This window comes from Gopherus evgoodei, chromosome 8 (assembly GCF_007399415.2).
Source record: "Gopherus evgoodei ecotype Sinaloan lineage chromosome 8, rGopEvg1_v1.p, whole genome shotgun sequence".
Classification (NCBI taxonomy): domain Eukaryota; kingdom Metazoa; phylum Chordata; order Testudines; family Testudinidae; genus Gopherus; species Gopherus evgoodei.
In genome coordinates, this window is record NC_044329.1 from 38,654,434 (window position 1) to 38,675,642 (window position 21,209).

The 21,209-nt window shown below is 42.5% G+C and overlaps 2 protein-coding genes across 2 annotated transcripts in view; both read left to right on the plus strand.

Annotated features, from left to right (window-relative positions):
• LOC115655811 (protocadherin beta-16-like) overlaps positions 1–16,865 on the plus strand; it is a 63,565-nt gene extending 46,700 nt beyond the window's left edge. The window contains 1 exon segment of the mRNA XM_030571693.1: positions 16,813–16,865. The gene's annotated coding sequence lies outside the window, so the exon portion shown is untranslated.
• LOC115655810 (protocadherin beta-16-like) overlaps positions 1–17,855 on the plus strand; it is a 36,367-nt gene extending 18,512 nt beyond the window's left edge. Inside the window, exon 2 of the mRNA XM_030571691.1 lies at positions 16,813–17,855. Within this exon, the coding sequence (XP_030427551.1) occupies positions 16,813–16,932 (120 nt within the window). The 3' untranslated portion in view covers positions 16,933–17,855. The remainder of the gene's footprint in view (positions 1–16,812) is intronic.
• Positions 17,856–21,209: the final 3,354 nt, after the last annotated feature.

A 21,209-nucleotide genomic window follows, 5' to 3' on the forward strand; every position in this document is an offset into this window, starting at 1 on the left:
AACTGGTGAGGAAGGATCACAATTCAATTTACTATTATATTATTTTGCAATTCTCTATCTCCTCTAATCGGTAATAATCTGCCTTAATATTTCACAGTTTTCACTGTGAAATGTTATAACCACAATTTGTACTTAATAGAGAAATCTTTGCTATGCAGTTAGTAACTGCACGTAGGGTAAGAAATGTAAACATAGGATGTCTTATTTTCGCTGAACCACAAGGTGGCGATATTAGCAAAGACGGTGCTGAAAATGTAGCTTATTGGACTCCATAGGCACACAGTGGAAGCTGCACTCAAGACATCGGAATCCAGAGGGCAACGGGTCTGCGCCGGGAACGAGTGACAAAGGATTACAGGGAAAGGGCGGCTGGAATAATTACAAATAAAGTTAACATTGGCGGACAAATCGTTTTCCCTCTAGCACAACATATGAATGGCTGCAGCAGCTTTGCAGAGAGGCCTGTGTTTCAGATCTGACCCGGGAATGGCTGGCGGAATGGAGAATCGCTCTAGGAAAAGGCAAGTTCTGTCTTTCTTTCTGTGTCTGTGTGTGTCCCTGGGCGCGTGTGAGACGATCCGCTATTCTATGCCCGAGGAGAAGAAAAGCGGGTCCCTAGTTGCTAATATTGCAAAGGATTTGAAACTGGATGTAGGGAAATTGTCTGGTCGCAGTGCCCGACTGATTTCTGAAAGCAGCAAGCAGTATGTTGAGCTGAACGCACGCTCCGGGGGTGTGATAATAAAGGAGAAAATAGACCGTGAGGATCTGTGCGGACAGAGGGACCTGTGTTTTCTGCAATTCGAAATTGTGTTGGAAAATCCATTGCAGCTGTACAGAATGGAGGTGCAGATAGATGATGTGAATGACAATTCCCCTAAATTCTCTAAAAATGAATTCGTTTTTAAAATACCTGAACTGCTCCCCGTAAATAGCCGCTTCCCCTTGGAAAGGGCCCAAGATCCAGATATAAGTACAAACGGCATCCAGAGTTACGCAATCAGCTCCAATGAGCACTTCAGCCTGGACGTGCTTTCTCAGCAGGACGGCAGTAAATACGCGGAGCTGGTATTAGAGAAACAATTAGATCGAGAGGAACAGGCTCAGTTGATGCTGATTCTCACAGCTGCCGATGGGGGCCTGCCACAGAGAACTGGCACAGCCCGAATACGCGTTAATGTGCTGGACAACAACGATAACTTCCCACAGTTTAGTCAGTCGGTGTACAAGGTGCAGTTAATGGAAAATAGTCCGAGGGACACTTTGGTCACTAAGGTTGAAGCCAGTGATTTGGATCAAGGTTTAAATGCAGAAATCACCTATTCATTCGGGCAGGTGCCTGACAAAGTCCTCAAGTTATTTCAGCTAAATCCGTTCACTGGTGAAATCACTGTTTTGGGGATAATTGATTTTGAGGACGCAGCAATGTATGAAATAGAAATTCAGGTCATGGATGGCGGGGGATTTACTTCGCACTGCAAAGTGGTGGTGGAAATCGAGGACATGAATGACAACGCTCCGGAAGTGACACTAACATCCCTCACTAGCACCATACCCGAGGACTCGTCCCCGGAGACTGTGGTGGCCCTGTTCAGTGTGAGCGACCGAGACTCCGGGGACAATGGCAGAACGCTCTGCTCCATTCAGGACAATGTCCCATTTGCTTTAAAATCGACTCTGAAGAATTATTACGAGCTTGTTACACAAAAGCCCCTGGACCGAGAGAAAGTGCCTGAGTATAACATAACCATCATAGCCACAGATCGGGGCACTCCGAGGCTCACCTCTGTGAGGGTCATCCGAGTTCAGCTATCGGATATTAATGACAACCCCCCTGTATTTAATGAAAGTTCATACGTCATGTACCTGAAGGAGAACAACCCCCCGGGCCTGTTGATTGGAACTGTCCGTGCTGCAGACCTAGACACAGAGCAGAATGCCAAAGTGACGTATTCGGCATTGCCTGGCAACATCGGTGACCTCCCCTTCTCCTCCTCCATCTCCATAAACTCCGAGAACGGGCAGGTGTACGCGCTGCAGTCTCTGGATTATGAGCAAAGGAGGGATTTCCAGGTCACAGTGAGAGCTGCAGATGGCGGGTCCCCGCCACTGAGCTCTGAAGCCATTGTCCGAGTTGTGATAACTGACGAAAATGACAACGCCCCCTTCATTTTATACCCTCTGCAGAACAGCAGTTCCCCCGCTAATGACCTGGTTCCCAGATCGGCGGAGGCGGGTTACCTGGTGACGAAGGTGGTGGCTGTGGATGAGATTCCGGTCAGAATTCTTGGCTTTCCTACCAGCTGCTCAAGGCACAAACCCAAGTCTCTTCGCTGTGGGGCTCCAAACCGGGGAAGTAAAAACCAGCCGGCCTATAACGAGCCCGGACTCTGTTAAACAGAAACTTATCGTCCTGGTTAGAGATAACGGAGAGCCGGCCAGATCCACCACCTCGACGCTTAATGTGCTTCTGGTGGATGGGTTTTCAGACGCCTACATGCAGTTACTGGATGTACCACAAGAGGAGGAGCAGCAGGACACGTTAACCCTGTATCTAGTCATTTCTTTGACTTTCGTTTCATTCCTTTTTCTGGTGTCTGTGGTAACAATTGTCGCCATCCGGCTGTGCAAGACAAGGCAGTGCCGAGATCAGTATGTTCCATCGTCCAGGAACTTTTATAGTGACCGCAACTTCCCCACAAATCCTGCGGAGAGGAGCGGCACTGGGACTCTGCCTCAATCTTATTGTTATGAGGTTTGCTTGACAACTGCGTCTGGTACCAGCGAATTTAAATTTCTCAGGCCGCTGGTGCCATCTCTACCTGCTGACCCCATAGCTGCAGAAGGGTCCATTTTTGACTCTCAGATTAACTCTCAGCTAAAGGAGAAGAAAGAATCGGTGAGAGAGGTGAGTGCTTATTTCACTCTATTTGCATCAATACCTTGCTTGAATATGTTTGTTTCTACTCTTATGAAAATTACTTATATTATTTCCATAAATGTGTAGAGATGTTTCTTTCTAGGGAGCCTCTTCTGTAGTTGATTCATTTTGTACCCCTTGTATGATATTCAGGCTAAGATATTTGTTCTTAATTCCTTTTTATATGTTATGTTCTTTTCCTCTCTAAAAGTCCATTCATCAAAATGTGATATTGGTCTCTGTGCAGACTCTCTGAGCTCTGCAGAAAAAAGATTGAAAGTTGTCAAAGGAACATTAAAAATGTAATTGTTTATGTATTTATCAAGAACTCAAGAATAACAGAATTATGTAACCTAGAATTATTTTCTGCGTGGGGCTCTATGGAATTTGAAATTTTACAGAGAATCTGAGCTTGACCTTGCTTCTTCAGTAGTGTTTTCTGAGGTAATCTATATGAGTTGCGAGTTGTAGGGTTATTAAGTGAAGGTGAAATGACAGAGATTAGGGAAAAGTTAAAGCAAAATAGAAGTATCTAAGGGAAGGATTTCCCAACTCCTCCCCTGAATTTCCCCATCATCCCCCTCCACAGTGGTCTTTATTTACATGTGGTGTTGCCAATTTAGTCTTTGGTTGGAAATTTGAATAGAACCAATACACACTTTAAAAGCAGATAAAGCAGATGCTAAAATACTTGTACATGAAAAAGCATAAAAGGTTTGAAAAGTATGGAGAAAGACCAGTTTCCTCACACAGCTGTTGTTTTTTATGATAGATTTGGTACCTTTGTTTAAGTAATGTTGGCCAACCTAATAATTTGAAATTATAATTTGTAAGTAAGGTCTGAATGAGTTCTCCTCTGACAGCTAGTGATGAGCCAGGCTGTGGAGAGGGGAAGACATCAGGGCCAGACTGTATTTATATGAACACACCTCTTCTGCCTCGGTGTCCAGCAAACAAGCTGTGTTGCCAAAGTGGTTAGATTTGGCTGGGATTGGATTAGCAATCACTTTTAATTAATGTGGGGCTAATGAAATGTTATCTTTATTGTATGAGTAATGGGCAGCACAAGTGTATTTGACCTGTCCTGAGAAGGGTGATCTAAATGTTTAATTTGTGCCAGGGCTGTGCACATGTAGTCTTCGCAGTTCACAGCTCTGGGACCTATGGACTTGCCACATCAGTTATGAAAGTAAAAAACTTGCTTGAGCAAAATTAAGCACTGGTCACACCCTCAGTTGAACTGCACTCCCTAAGCAGAGCGTGTGGATGCAGTGGAGAGAGAAAGAGATAGGGACAGGTATTTTGCTTGTTGGTAGTGTGGGCTCTGCCTAAGAGTCACAGCACTATTTTACCTGCTCCTTCCCCTGTTTAGAGATAGAGCTTTTTAGGCTACATGGAGAGTTGTGTGTGTGTGTGTGTGTGTGTGTGTGTTGTATGTGTGTGTGTGTGTGTATGTGTGTGTGTGTGTGTGTGTGTGTGTGTGTGACCACTAGAGCTGAAATCACTGATAATCAGGTCTAAGTGCTCAAACCTGCTGTGGCAGAGTATTTCCATGGAAGAGATATCTCAGTCTGTACTAGCAGTGAGGTTCCCTTACTGAGAGATGAAATCACTGAGAGTTGGGTGGATCTCAAGAGACCAATTTGCAGAGGTCACAGTGCCAGGTGGCAGCAGAAGGTGACAGCACAGGGCCATCAGCAACAGAGCAGTGGATTGAATGGTGGCATGAAGCACAACAGTGGCCGTAGTGAGTGACCTGAATGAGTGATGGGTGGCTGAAGGAAGAATGAGCAAGGTGCCTTCTCTCCCCTACCACTCAGAGTGGGAGGTGAACTCATGCAAAAGACCTCTGAACTCTGGGTCTCCAATGACCAAGGACAAGAACTTTGAGTGGGGTTCAATAGATGGAGAAAGGAGGGGCACGGTAAAAGAACATTTGTTTGTTTTAGTAACTTTGCTCCAGTATTCTGACACCCACTCCCAGCTTCTGGCAAACAGAGTCTAGGAACACTAAGAACATGGTATTGCATCACTGCCCATCTGGCTAATGGCTAAAGTGGACCTATCCTCCATGAACCCTATCGAGTTTTGTTTAACCCTGTTCTATTTTGGCCTCACAACATCCCCTGGCAAAAGTTTCTACAGGTTGACACTGCATTGTGTGAAGTACTTTCTTTTTTTTTTAAAATCTGCTGCCTATTAATTTCATTGCATTACTCCTAGTTCTTGTATTATGTGAAACTGTAAATAACATTTCCTATTCACTTTCGCCACACCAGTCACGCTTTTATAGTCCTCTATCATCGCCCCTCTTAGGCATCTCTTCTCCAACCTTAAAAATCCCAGTCTTTTAAATCTATCCTCATATCGAATCCAGTTCCTTATCCCTAATCATTTTGATTGCCCCTTCCCTGTACCTTTCCAATCCAATATATCTTTTTTGAGATGGGGGCAGCCAGAACTGCATGCAGTATTCAAGATGTGGATGTACCATGGACTTATGTAGTGAAAGTGTAGCAGCTTGGTTTGCAAGACCACTCAGCAAAGCCAATGCTGACAAAACTTTGTGAAAAGGCTGCAAAACACCAAGCCTCTGGACTGTATCGATGTGCAGAAAGTCTTATAAGCCAGTCACTATGAAAGCCATTTAGAAAATGAGGCTGTTAAGTATGCTGGAGACACAACACAGTTTATATGAACAAACAGAGCTGTCGCATCTTGCTTTCTATTTAAGCAAGAGATACCACATGCTACAAAGTGGAGGCCAATGTTAAGTGCATTGTTACTTGTTAATCCTGAAGTGGACACTGGATCCAGACAAAACCAGCAAATGCTCATTATCTTTCACAAGGAACTCAACTGACTAACTAGAAGCATGTGGTGTAACAATGAAAGACTCAGTCATTGAAAAAGTGAAGAACTCTCACCACATTCATAAACAGAACATCAACAGAGCTGTGCAAAATTACGAGAAACCAGGAAGGATGTTGATATGTAAGGCTTCACAATAGGCTTGAGGAGCCAACTTTAATTTGTATGATTTTAAACCATGAGTAAAATCTAATAAAATGGTTGTGAAACATTTTCAGTTTTTATTGTGGGTCCATGCAGCTACCTTTGCCCTCCTTGTAGAACTTTACCTGTAAATTTGATTTTCCCCCTCGGACCTTTCAGTTCCTGGGGTAAACACTGATCTAAGGAAAATGTAACTTCACCTTATTTGTCCATCAAACCCTTTGCAATATGAGCAGGCAGCAGTGGCCGTGGTTTTGATGAGGGGGGTACTTATAGAAGGAAGAGGCAATGTTTACTGCTATTCTATAAAATAAACATCATTTACAGCTTCTGGAGTCTATGAATCCATAGCAATCAATACAGATATGAAAGATCCCTTTTATATGCATACATAAGAATGGCCATACTGCGTCAGACCAAAGGTCCATGTAGCCCAGTATCCTGTCTTCCGACAGTGGCCAATGCCGGTGTTCCAGAGGGAATGAACAGAATAGGTAATCATCCAGTGATCCGTCCCCCTCACTCATTCACAGCTTCTGGCAAACAGAGGTTGGGGACACCATCCGTACCATTGATGGATCTATCCTCCATGAACTTATCTTCTTCTTTTTTTTTATGCTGTTCTGGTATTAACCTTCACAACATCCTCTGGCAAAGAGTTGCACAGGTTGACTGTGCCTTGTGTGAAGAATTTGAAGAAATACTTCCTTTTGCTGGTTTTAAACCTGCTGCCTATTAATTTCATTTGATGCCTGCATTTCTTGTGATATGAGAAGTAGTAAATAACACCTCCTTATTTGTTTTTTTCACACCATTCATGATATTATAGACCTCAGTGATATCCGCCCCTTTATTAGTCTCTTTCCAAGCTGAAAAGTCTCAGTCTACTATCCGCTTCTCTGATCTAGTGATATAGTGGCAATTAATGGCATCAATAGTATTTTTACAGGCAGCAAGTAAATTTCCCAGTAATTTGATTAAAATGACAGTGCCCCTTTCATTTTATGCCTTCTTCAGAACAGCACCTCCAGAGCGAGGAAGGTAAATTGGTGGCTCTAGATTGAAATTCTGGTCAGAATTCTTGTCTTTCCTACCCACTGCTGAAGGCCGCTGATGCAGATTATTCACTGTCAGACTCCAAAATGCGGAAGAGAAACCACATCCCATTTACAGAGCGTGAGTCCTTTACGCAAAAGCTAAATATAAATAAAGACAAAGGACACCTCCCCAATCCGCTGCTGCAATGCTAATTATACTGGTAGTGGAGGATTTTAAGATGCAGATATGCAATCCAGTGACATAACTATGGAAGAGGAATGTGATGGGATATAAAATATATACGTTACTTCTCTATGACTTCAATTTATTTTTTCTTGTTTCTGTTATGGCCCGTATTGCCATAAAATATATATGATACAAAAATCAGGAGAAAGATACGTTTGCTTCTTCCAATTGCTATGGGAGACTCATTTTGTCGAATAATTGTGTAGTTGCCAAAACGAGATCCCTTCCCCACAATTACCTAGATGATGTGAGCTTAATCAATGGGTCGATCCTAGATTTACTCAAGAACACCGAAACAGAAAAGGGAATACTAGATTTAGGGATTGCAGAAATATTGTAACTTTGTAGACGAAGAGAAGCGATGGGGACGTGTGACAGACTTGCAGTAACTTGTTTTTTTAGTTAGCTGTGAAGAATAAAAGTATTGATTGGCATGTGAGAAAAGAAATGGTGGTGAGGAAGAATCACAATTCAATTATTTTGCAACTCTCTATCTCCTCTAATCAGTAATAATTTGCCTTAATATTTCACAGTTTTCACTGTGAAATGTTATAATCATAATTTGTATTTAACAGAGAAATCTTTGCTATGCAGTTAATAACTGCACAGAGTAAGTTTAAAATGTAAACATGGGATGTCTTATTTTAGCTGAACCACAAGGTGGCGATATTAGCAAAGACGGTGCTGAAAATGTAGCTTTTTGGACTCCGTAGACACACAGTGGAAGCTGCACTCAGACATCGGAATCCAGACGGCAACGGGTCTGCGCCGGGAACGGGTGACAAAGGATTGCAGGGAAAGGGCGGCTGGAATAATTACAAATAAAGTCAATATTGGCGGACAAATCGTTTTTCCTCTAGCACAACATATGAATGGCTGCAGCAGCTTTGCAGAGAGGCCTGTGTTTCAGATCTGACCCGGGAATGGCTGGCGGAATGGAGAAATCGCTCTAGGAAAAAGCAAGTTCTGTCTTTCTTTCTATGTTTGTGGTGTGTCTCGGGGGCGTGTGAGATGATCCGCTATCTATGCCCAAGGAGAAGAAAGCGGGTCCCTAGTTGCTAATATTGCAAAGGATTTGAAACTGGATGTAGGGAAATTGTCTGGTCGCAGTGCCCGGCTGATTTCTAAAAGCAGCAAGCAATATTTTGAGCTGAACAGAAGCTCCGGGATGTGATAATAAAGGAGAAAATAGACCGTGAGGATCTGTGCGGACAGAGAGATCCGTGTTTTCTGCAAGTCGAAATTGTGTTGGAAAATCCACTGCAGCTGTACAGAATGGAGGTGCAGATAGATGATGTGAATGACAATTCCCCTAAATTCTCTAAAAATGAATTCATTTTTAAAATACCTGAACAAATCCCCATAAACAGCCACTTCCCCTTAGAAAGGGCCCAAGATTCAGACATAGGAACAAACGGCATCCAGAGTTACGCAATCAGTTCTAATGAGCACTACAGTCTGGATGTGCATTCCCGGAGAGACGGCAGTAAATACGTGAAGCTGGTATTAGAGAAACAATTTGATCGGGAGGAGCAGGCGCTGATTCTCACAGCCGTCGATGGGGGCCTGCCACAGAGAACCAGCACAGCCCAAATACACGTTAATGTGCTGGACAACAACGATAACTTCCCGCAGTTTAGTCAGTCGGTGTACAAGGTGCAGTTAATGGAAAATAGTCCTAAGGACACTTTGGTCACTAAGGTTGAAGCCAGTGATTTGGATCAAGGTTTAAATGCAGAAATCACCTATTCATTCGGGCAGGTCCCTGACAGAGTCCTCATGTTATTTCAGCTAAATCCGTTCACTGGCAAAATCACTGTTTTGGAGAAAATTGATTTTGAAGACGCAGCAATGTATGAAATAGACATTCAGGCCATGGATGGCGGGGGATTTACTTCGCACTGCAAAGTCGTGGTGGAAATCGAGGACATGATGACAACGCCCCGGAAGTGATGCTGACATCCCTCACTAGCACCCATACCCGAGGACTCGTCCCTGAGACAGTGTGGCCCTGTTCAGTGTGAGTGACCGAGACTCTGGGGACAATGGCAGAACGCTCTGCTCCATTCAGGACAATGTCCCATTTGCTTTAAAATCGACTCTGAAGAATTATTACGAGCTTGTTACACAAAAGGCCCCTGGACCGAGAAGAAAGTGCCTGAGTATAACATAACCATCACAGCCACAGACCGGGGCACTCCAAGGCTCACCTCTGTGATGGTCATCCAAGTTCAGCTATCAGATATTAATGACAACCCCCCTGTATTTAATGAAAGTTCATACGTCATGTACCTGAAGGAGAACAACCCCCCGGGCCTGTTGATTGGAACTGTCCGTGTTGCTGACCTAGACACAGAGCAGAATGCCAAATCGACGTATTCAGCATTGCCTGGCAACATCGGTGACCTCCCCTTCTCCCTGAGGTGTAGCGAGTGCCCTCCGTACCCTCCAACCAGAGGGGGTCCCGCAAGGAAGGGGGCCCTAAAAGTGGCAAAAGAAATGTAAGGTATAACTAGGTAAGTGACATTATTGATGCTATTGCACAATCCATGTCGGTCTTTACTGACAAAACCGTGAAGTCATTATGATACATCATAATGCTATTGGCTATATCAGTTGTCTGTCGGTCAGTTTTGAATTTAGTTGGATCCATTCAAAGAATGTGTATTTGCGTTCATAATGGCGGTTCGGCGAATAAATCTTAAATTTTAGTTGTTTAGTTTTTTATAGTTCCAACGCAGGAGCATGCTTTGTGATGTTAAGGAGAATGTATAAGAGCGGAGCTAGTAAACGAAAGGCAGCCAAAGATGCCAAGAAGGATCTTGAGAAAATTCCAAGTTGTCAACGTATTTTGCGCTGCAATCCAACGTACAGGTACAGGCAATGAAACAAACAGCACTAGCAGCGACGAATCGTATCCAGAAGTATCCAGAAGTGCGGTCAGTGAGGTAGAAGGTGCAGCCAGTTGTTCTACCAAACAAACTGTGACAGATATTTCCAGCTGCTGCCGGGAAAGAAGTATCTGAATCTGAACCCAACTGACTGATGATCCAGGAGATTGGCCATCTATAATATCGGACAGGCAAGTGTGTGAACATGTTGCACGTGGCACCACCGCAGCAGAATGAAAGTTATTGAATTCCATTTAACGAGGAAGACGGAGGTTCACAAGTACTTATTTCTATCGAACCATGGCAAATGGTGAGAAATACGACGTTCTGGTTAATGTACTCAGTTCAGAAAGATGCCATTTTTTTTTTGGTTTTGTTGTAAATTATTTGGCACTGGGACATACCGCTACGTCGTGGAACATCTGCTTGGAAAGCACTGTCAGTAAGACTTCAGCAGCATGAAACAGGCAAAGGTCATCAAGACTGTATGGTGAATGGTTTGACCTTTCGGTCAGGCATAGTAAACCGTACATCTATTGACCAACTCCGAATTGCAGACTTTTCTGAAAGAAAGAGATTTCTGGAGAAATATTGTCAAACGCATGGTGATGTTGTTATTTTCTTGTCCGAAAGAAACTTGGCATTTTGAGGGAAGTAATGAAAAGCTCGGCGATCCGCGAATGGCAACTTTTTGGGACTGTTTGAATTGCTTTCAAAGTATGATACTGTCCTCACGCGAACTTTTACAGAGGATTAAGAAGGCAGAGACACATGTTCAGTACCTCAGTCCCACAGATCCAAACGAGCTGATTCAACTTGTTGCCAGTAACTTCAAGAGGCCAACATAGCGCAGCTTAAAAAAGCAAAATATTATTCAGATTATTTTGGACTGTACGCCCGATGGGTCACATGAAGAACAGAGTCTGTGGTGTTATGCTTTGTTGAAATGCACCAGTAAAGATGGTGTCAATATTCGTGAAGCGTTTGTTGGTTTTCTAATGTTCATGATACAACTGGCGAGGGCTTATTGGAAGCATTTCTTGAAAAGGCAAACATTTAGGAATAAGACATTGCTGACATGAGAGGCCAAGCTTATGATAACAGCGCAAATATGAGAGGAAAGAATAAAGGAGTTCAAGCCCGCATGCTAGAAATAAATGACCGTGCCTTGTATGTACCATGTGGAGCTCACACTTGGAATCTTGTGATCTCAGACGCGGCAAAGTCCATCGAAATATGCCATTGACTTTTTTCGGTCTGATTAACAGAATATACGTTATCTTTTCTTCTTCACCTTCATGTTGGGATATACTTCAAGAACATATGCCAATATCTGTTAAAGGGTATCGGACACTCGTTGGGAGTCGATGATTGATTCTGTGAAGCCATTGCGTATCACCTTGAAGAATTGTGCAATACTTTGTCGTCTTTGCGAGAATATGCACTCGAAAAGAAAGATGGCAATACAGCAACAGAAGCCGGTGCGCTTTTAGACCATGTTACTATGTGGCCTTTTGTTCTGACTGTGTACACGTGGTACGATATACTATTTCACGTCAATAAAACCAGCAAATTAATTCAGTCACCAGATGTGTCAATTGACGTACTGCAGGCAGAAGTCGGTGCTACAATGAAGTTTTTGGAAGACTATCGAAATACAGGATATAACTCTGTGGTCACAAATGCACGTGAAATAGCAGAGCATATGGGTATTGAGCAGGTGTTTCCAGAAACCAGGGTGCAACGTAAGAAGAGAATGTTTGATTACGAATGTGCTGATGATTCAAGTCGTCTTTCTGCCGAAGAAAAATTCAAATCGCAGTTCTTTCTTGTTCTCACTGATCAGGCCATATCTTCTGTTTCGTCGCGATTTGACCAACTCGTGGAGTGGTATAAGATGTTTGGATTTCTGTACAACGCTAACAGCCTGAAGCAGTGTCACAGAGAAAATGAACTGGAGAATCACAGCAAAAATTTTAAAAGAAAAATGGGAGACATTGATGCCAACGAACTCATAATGGAATCATTTTATTTATGTCATCGAGAAAGAGAGAGGCCTTGTCACGGCAAACAATTTTTTAACGTACATATACAAGAACAGCCTTCAGGAGATATATCCGAATCTTTGCATTTGCATCAGAATTCTTCTGACCACACCAGTTACTGTCGCTGGTGCTGAAAGGAGCTTCAGCAGAATGTAACTGATCAAGAATATCCTGCAGTCAACCATGACAGATGACAGGCTTTCTGTGCTTGCAGTTATCTCAGTCGAAAACAAGATTGCCAGATCTCTGGACTATGACGCATTGATTAACCAGTTTGCGGAGAACAAAGCTCGAAAGAAGCACTTTGCGTAAATACGGAATACATGTACACTGTAGGCCTATGTATACATAATATGAACCCTGTATATTGTATAAAATAAATACCGCGTTCCAGTTTCTGCATTGTAAGGGGCCCTGGACATATGTTTGGAGGGGGCCACGTTCTTTGTTGCTACGGCCCTGCCTTCTCCTCCTCCATCTCCATAAACTCCGAGACTGGGAACGTGTACGCGCTGCAGTCTCTGGATTATGAGCAAAGGAGGGATTTCCAGGTCACAGTGAGAGCTGCAGATGGCGGGTCTCCGCCACTGAGCTCTGAAGTCATTGTCCTAGTTGTGATAATTGACGAAAATGACAACGTCCCCTTCATTTTATACCCTCTGCAGAACAGCAGTTCCCCCGCTAATGACCTGGTTCCCAGATCGGCGGAGGCGGGTTACCTGGTGACGAAGGTGGTGGCTGTGGATGGAGATTCCGGTCAGAATTCTTGGCTTTCCTACCAGCTGCTCAAGGCCACAAACCCAAGTCTCTTCTCTGAGGGGCTCCAAACCAGGGAAGTAAAAACCAGCAGGCCTATAATGAGCCCGGACTCTGTTAAACAGAGACTTATCGTCCTGGTTAGAGACAACGGAGAGCCAGCCAGATCCTCCACCTCAACGCTTAATGTGCTTCTGGTGGATGGGTTTTCAGACGCCTACATGCAGTTACTGGATGTACCACAAGAGGAGGAGCAGCAGGACACGTTAACCCTGTATCTAGTCATTTCTTTGTCTTTCATTTCATTCCTTTTTCTGGTTTCTGTGGTAACGATTATCTCGGTCCGGCTGTACAAAACAAGGCAGTGCCGAGATCAGTATGTTTCATTGTCCAGGAACTTTTATTGTGACCGCAACTTCCCCACATATCTTGTGGAGACAAGCAGCACTGGGACTCTGCCTCAATCTTATTGTTGTGAGGTTTGCTTGACAACTGCGTCTGGTATCAGCAAATTTAAATTTCTCCGGCCGCTGGTACCATCTCTACCCACTCACCCCATCGCTGCAGGTGGGTCCATTTTTGACTCTCAGATTAACTCTCAGCTAAAGGAGGAGAAAGAATCGGTGAGCGAAGTGAGTGCTTATTTCACTCCATTTCCATCAATACCTTTCCTGAATATGTTTGTTTCTACTGCTATGAAAATTAGTTGGATGGAACATTTAGAAATGTTGAGAAATATTTCATGGTCTAGGGAGCTTTTCTATTTATTGTCCAACATATTGTTCAAATTTCACTATGTCCTGGCTAATATAATTGCACAGTAATGCTCTAAAAGAGAGTTTTCCAAACTGATTCTGATCATCTTGCATTGTTTGTATTCTCTACCAAGAAAGGTTGAAACTTGTCGGAATAAGTATCTGGATGTTATTTATCAAGGGCTTAGTAACATCAGAATTATCTGACCTTCGTACAACATTCCTAAGGAGTCTCGATGAAGTCTAAATTTTACAAGGAAATTGAGGCAGAACTTGCTTTTTCAGCAGTGTTTTTGCTGAGATGTGGATATTAGGACTAATGCTCAATATGTAATGCCGGAGATCAGGAAAACAAAGTAAAATAGAAGTATCTAAGGAAAATGTATCTCCCCCCCATATGTAAGCTACACCTTAGTTTCAGTGGCAGAGTTTTCAATGAGGGGGATATTTATTGAAAGAATGGGCAATGATTGCTTAAATCCTGTAAAATCACCATCAGTTCAAGCTTCATGAGCTTTTATACCCATGACAATCAATGTGGATATTATAGGCCAGTATTATATGATCACCACAGTGGCAGTTAGTGGTAGTAACAGGATTTTTATAGGCAACAAGTGTGAGAAATGGGTGAAGAACGGAATAGAGGCTAGAGTCCAAGGAGAGGCAATAATCTAGAGCAACTAAGAAAACTCACTGGGTACAAGTAATTTCCTATTGTTCTTGATATGTATGTGTAGAAATACCGGTGGCTAGTAACTTGTTCAACAATGCTGAAGATACAGGGTCAGGTCCTCAGCTGTGGAAAAACTCCGATAGGCACAACTGAGGATGGGAGGAGGTGTAATTCAATATAAAGCAGCTGGGTTTGGTACCACTTAGCTCTCTGTTTTTGTGTTGAATGGATGGAAGTTTATAGCCCGTGGGAAGTAATAATTATATCTGTTTTGCATTAGGAAATTGAATGTGTTTAATGATTGTAGGATAACACACAGGAGGCTGTATCCAAATGCATTCTCCTGACGTTACACTTATTGGTGGATAATATTTATGTCCTCTCTGTGGTGAACTATGGCATTGACTCATATTGTACTGTCCCGGAAGCAAATCCCTCAGGAAGAGAGGGCCCATGAGATTCCACTTCATGGAGTTTGCTACTGATCTTACCCTCAGATGGAGGGATGTATTAAGGGAGAAGAGGAAGGTGCACAAAGAATACAAGGAGTGTGGGTCGATGGGAGAAATAAATCTGACTCCTCAGAGGGGATGTTCCCCATCTTCTTCTCTGTAGCAGCCCCTTCCTCCCCTTTCTCTGTTTTCTCCATGGACAGAGGAAATCCAGAAGCCAAATCTGATGGAATTGTCACCTCCCGCTGGTCTTGCTTGAAGTATTTCTGCTGGTTTGGGAGGGGAGCAGGCATTAGAATTAACTGTAAAAATGGGGGAACGTGATGCAAAACTTAATACCCCCTATTCTATACACAGTGACCAAATTCCATCATTTTCTGCTTCCTTCCACCAGAACAAATGTGAAGGAGCATCTAGCCTTTAGAAAATACAGAGAAAGCAGCTCAAGAATAAGTGCTGCCTTAATTCAGGCTCTTCCTTTTCTAGATAATGGATACAACTAAAATGAGGTTTTATGGGCCCGGTGGTTGCAAATAGCTTACAGATTCCCCTGCCTCTCCCCAAAGAGAGAGAGAGAGAGATACAATAATCAAGCAGTGTTTCAGATAGAGTTTGTCATTCAAGAATAATTTTGTGACACCAGTCCTAACAAATACCTTTAATCTAGGAACTCGCGGTTGTTGTGACTATTAGTAATGGCTAATTGGTGAATTATTGTTACTATACATGAATATGTGTATAGCTTAAAAAAAACGCTATAGATTACAGAGTCTTTTTTCTCTGTAAAAATGAAATGAAGGTTTTAGGTAGCTTAATCTACTGCCAAGAATCCTGAATTAATTAAAACAGAGATCTCTATTTGTGAAAGAAATGTACTCCCAGAGACATTTTAGTAAACATGGTCATTTCTAATTATTACCTAAAAATAACCTGGAATTCAACATAATTAATGAATTATTTGATTATAGTAATTTATTTTGGGATAACAGTCTGGATTTGGATACCTAAGATAGAATGGCAAAATGCTCCAAAAGAAAACCCGCACTTCCCCTTCAGAAGATGTAAACAGCAAATACAAAACTGATATTAAAGACATCAATATGCCAGCTGGTGTAAATTGACATAGCACTGCTGTAGTAAATGGTGGCGAGGGAGAGAGCCAGTCTACAGCATAAGAACATCTGAGCATCTGGCACTTTGACAGCCTTGATCATGAAAAAAATCACAGTTTATGCTGGCACTTTATAGGGGCTATGCAGCAAACCTACAGAAAGTATTAACCAACAGTTGATTAGTTGTTATCAAAATAAGTTATTCTTAACTCTTACAGATCTATTTTAAAAAATTAAGACAGATCTAGTCGGTTATTGTTACTGCTAGTGATCTTGGCCACAAATTTACCCTGATTTTTCAGAGTCATTGAGTACCCATCACTCCCATTGAGTTCTGTGAGAGTTCTGGGTACTAAACAGTTCTGAAAACTAGGCCCAAGATGTCTGGAATTGGACACACACAACCAATGACCACATTTCAACATTTTGGCTTAAACAAACAGCAAGATAATGATCTTTTTGAATCAGCCACCTAAATTACAGTAAAGCTTTTCTGGATTTGTAATTGTAAACACCTCACAGGGGATGTAAGATGTTCCAGACAGTTTTTGAAAGACAAAAATACAAATAGAAATACAACAAAGTGGATATGGCTGTATTTGGATTATCAAGTTACATTTACTTCTGAATTTTCACATTGTAAATTTTCCCTCCAGATTATGTAGATACACAGTGCCATCTTTTAGGATTTCAGTAAACATGAGCATTTATATTTTATGATGTAGGTACAGGCCAGATCCTACTCCCATTGCAATCAATGACAAAACTTCTATTGACTTCAAATAGAACGGTATCCCAGCCACAATTCTGTAAGATGAAACGCTGATTGCATGTCCCCCAGTGCATACTAATGCCTGTGTTCTTCATAACAGCCGATAACGACACCACATCATTCTGTATTTTTTGCAGGGCAGAGCTTCTGTTTCTGAAGACTCCATACCCCGATCTTCAGGTGAAGGCTGTATTGTTAACAAGATGATAGAGATAAATGAGAACTGTGGTCAAAACGGTTGGCTTTCCTACCAATAGATGAGAACAACCAACTCTGTTCTGTTCAACTGTCAGACACCATAAAGGAGAAATGAGAATCAAGAGGCTTATCACCCTCCAAGAAACTTTCAAGAAGGTACAGGCCTTTTCTGTACAAGATCAAGGATATGTATTTCTACATTATATAATTCTTTATTCCTGGTTTTTCATTTAGACCTTTGTGTTTGTGATATGGCTATTGAAGAAGAGCAGGAGCTCCTATAGCATGCTTTCTTTGTAGATTCTACCTACCCCTTAGTGTATTATTATTAGAGCTTAACGACTTTATTTTATCTAGATATAAAGGAAACATAATAAGTCAAACCTAAGCTTTAACAGTAATTTATCATAAACCACCTTCCCTATGATTCTCCCTTGTGGAGATGATTATGTAATAGTGTGTTGATTTTCTGAAATCTCTTTTCAATGTACAAGTTTAATGGTCAATGAAAATTAAGACTAAATTTCACTTACAAGGTAATTATGTATTAACAAATAGAAGATGGTTAAATTAAAGCTGCTTGGCTGCAATGTACATTGCATATTTGGTCGAGAGGTTAAGCTTTGTGTATATTGTAAAATGTATTTTTTCAAAATGGTAGTCTTTTTTTTTAACCATATGAAACTAAAACTAATAGTTATAAAACATTTTGAGATCCTTGCTTAAAAGATACTGTAGAAGTGAAGAGTAAGATTGCATTAGTAGTATGTTAGTAAAATAGGTTCAAAGTGATACAATAAACTTTAAACACTTTGTAGTGTGTAATGAGTTAAGATAAATCCCTTTCCTTCTGTCTTCATTTAATTTCATTACCAAATATAATATTTAAGTTAAAAGGAACATGGTGTAATTTTCCACATTGTTTATGAGGTTTTAAAAATCAAGTTTCTGGTACCTATAACACTAATAAAAACAATTTTTAAAAGGGCTTTAGACTGACTTTTTTATCCGTTGATTCTGAGGATTGGTAGCTGTGCTGGCAGATCAGGTTCTGTGAAGCAAAGTCATCAGGGGACATGTTCTTAAAGCACTGATTTCTAATGACCTGTTCTGGGGTCTAGTGGAGGGACTGTCTCTCCAGAATGTGAGGGCTTGTGGCCCGTGTATGCAGGAAGGAAGGCTATGAAATTTAATTCCATTGCTGGCAGGTGGAGGGGAAGGGAGTGTGGGAAAGTACAGACCTGTAAACATGTCTTCTTTTACATTAATGAGTCACTCCCAGGCAGCAAAGGAAATGCAGCTCCCACTGAAGTCAGGCAAACATTGGTTCCGTCTACAAATGTTCATTAGATAGGAGAAGTCGGGGAAATTTCTTCTGACATTTAACTAAAACATAAAAAGAATGAAAAATATATCAGACAAATGAATACCTGGACCAATGTTTTTTAAAAACTAGAGTTAAAAGGTGGATTCTTAAATCCCCATACTGACACCGAAATAACGACCTAATTTTCCAAAGTGCTGAGCACCTTCCATCGAAGCCAATGTAATTGAGCCTGTTCAGGACTTTCAAACACTAGACCAATCCTTTGTAGGTGCCTAAATATGGTTTAAAAACCTAACTTTAGGCCATCATGTCTGAAAATCTTGAACCCCTGTACAAAACTGGACTGCAGGAGTCCCTCCCCTTTTCCCTTTTTGGTTTTTGCGTCTGCACTCAATAGATCTGTCATATTTTAGGGGGAATCCAGTACCTATAAACTGTTAGCTGGGTATTCCCAGCAGGGGCGGCTCTAGACATTTCGCTGCCCCAAGCAGGGTGGCATGCTTGCTGGAGGTCCATCATAGCCGCCTGCTGCCCTCCCAGTGACCGGCAGAGCGCACCCCGCGGCATGCCGCCCCAAGCACGCGCTTGGCATGCTGGGGTCTGCAGCCAGCCCTGATTCCCAAAGCCCAAGGACATTTAACCTATTTGGCACTATTTTTACTATTGTGGGTGGCCTCTGGCAGTGTTTTAGTGCAGAGTTCCTTTTTGGGCACATAGCAGAAGTTTGTTGTCTTAAATTTCCCAACCTTGTATCTTCGCTGAGCATAGGTTCTATCTGTTTCATTCAGGGATCTCACTTCTAGCTGACATTCTTCCATATTTTTCTGGATTCTTATTATACTTTCCTGTCCTTTATTCAGGAACGTTCAGTCTTTGGGAAATAGTCATAGCAATTTCCCCATACTTCCTGCTATGATTACAGAATTAGGGTCCGATGTTCCTCCATCGGAGTGAAAGGAATTTCTGACTTCAGTGGGAACAGGAATGTATTTATTCAGAACACTGGAAAATGCAGTCAGGTTAGGGTTTAACATGAGATACACACATGTAAGGAACCGTGTATTTTCAACATGCTATCACTGATTAAATAGAGCCTAGAAACACAGGAAATGATCCATCCGAAGATGGTGAAGTCATTGTTAGACTCTGTCATAACAGAAATATTCTGAAAAGCTGAGCAACTGCAATTGTGACTATCCCAGTATTGACTCATGCTCTGCCTGAGTTCATGGCTGCTTTTTCCCACCGTCAGACACCACATATTGGAAGATGAGAGAGAGGATTTTCTCCATTCATTAGCACTTTCCTTTTAAGACTGTTGTTAAATGATTGACAGCTGATGGAACAGAAAAAACGATCAAAATATTACGTTTCCAACATATTTCAAAATTCTGTTAATTTTCCTAATGGTAATGGAAGCTCCTTACTCAGGGGCGCCATTCAGATTTTGGGTGGGGTGAGGAGCGGACTTTAACCACGATTTTGGGAGATAGGAGCACTGTATCTAATTCCTATATAAAAGAAAGAAAATTAAAAAAATATTAAACCCACTCAGCACTAATACTAACATGTTCTTACATCTTGTGACAAGTCACTTAAGGGACATGGTTAGATTTAAAATGTTAATGTATATTTTTATTTTGATACTAACTTTGTGGAGAGAGAGAGAGTTCTGGTCTACATTACTGGGTTAGGTCGAATTTGGCCACGTTAGGTCAATTTGACAATAACTGCATCACACACAACCAACCCATTCTGTCAACCTAAAGGGCTCTTAAAATCGATTTCTGTACTCCTCCCTGATGAGGGGAGTAGTGCTAAAATTGACCTAGCCATGTACGCAGGAAAAGCCCCGGGAACTTTTGAATTTCATTTCCTGTTTGGTCAGCGTGGCAAACTCAGCAGCACTCAGCAGCACAGGTGACCGTGCAGTCCCACGAGAATCGTAGAGCGTAGAATGTTTCTATGCTCCCCCTATCATCTCTGTCCCTGAGGTTATCACAGATTAGAAGGCAAAAAAAACCCGCACTCGTAATGACATGTTTTCCAAGCTCATGCAGTCCTCCTGCACTGATAGGACACAACTTAATGGTGTGGAGGCAGTCAGGGCTGGCGCTTCCATTTAGGCGACCTAGGCGGTCACCTAGGGTGCCAGGATTTGGGAGGGTGGCATTTTGCCCCCCTCTGCTGCAGTTCGGCGGCGGGGGGGTCCTTCCGTGCTCTGGGTCAGCGGCGGCAATTTTGCAGTGGGTCCTTCACTCGCTCTGGGACCCACTGCCGAAGTGCCCCGAAGACTGGGAGCAGGGAAGGACCCTCCCACTGCAGAATTGCCACCAACGACCGGGAGTGCGGAAGGACCCCCGCCTAGGGCGCCAAAAACCCTGGCACCGCTCCTGGAGGCATTCAGTGGCAGAGGCCAAGAAAGAGTTAAGTGAGTGTGAAGAGCAGAGGCAGGACGCAATGCTGAGGCTAATCGGGGAGCAAATGGAGGTGATGAAGCATCTGTTGGAGCTGCAGGAAAGCCAACAAGAGCACAGACCCTCACTGCATCCACTATATAACTGCCTACCCTCTTCCCCATGTTCCATAGCCTCCTCACCCAAATGCCCAAGAACGCAGTTGGGGAGGTTCCAGGCACTCAGCCACTCCACTGCAGAGGATGGCCCAAGCAACAGAAGGCTGTCATTCAAACAGTTGATTTTTAGTGTGGCTACAGTAAGCAATGTGAGCTTGTCGTTCCCTCCTCCTCCATCCCACCTGGGCTACCTTGTCCATTATCTCATTTTTTTTCATTAAAAAAGAAAGAATAATAGTTTCAAAAATAATAGTTACTTTATTTCAAAGGGGAAGGGTGGTTGGCTTACAGGGAATTAAAATCAACAAAGGGGGCAGGTTTGCATCAAGGAGAAACACACACAACTGTCGTACCGAAGCCTGGCCAGTCATGAAACTGGTTTTCAAAGCCTCTCTGAAGTGCAGCACACCTTGCTGTGCTCTTCTAATTACCCT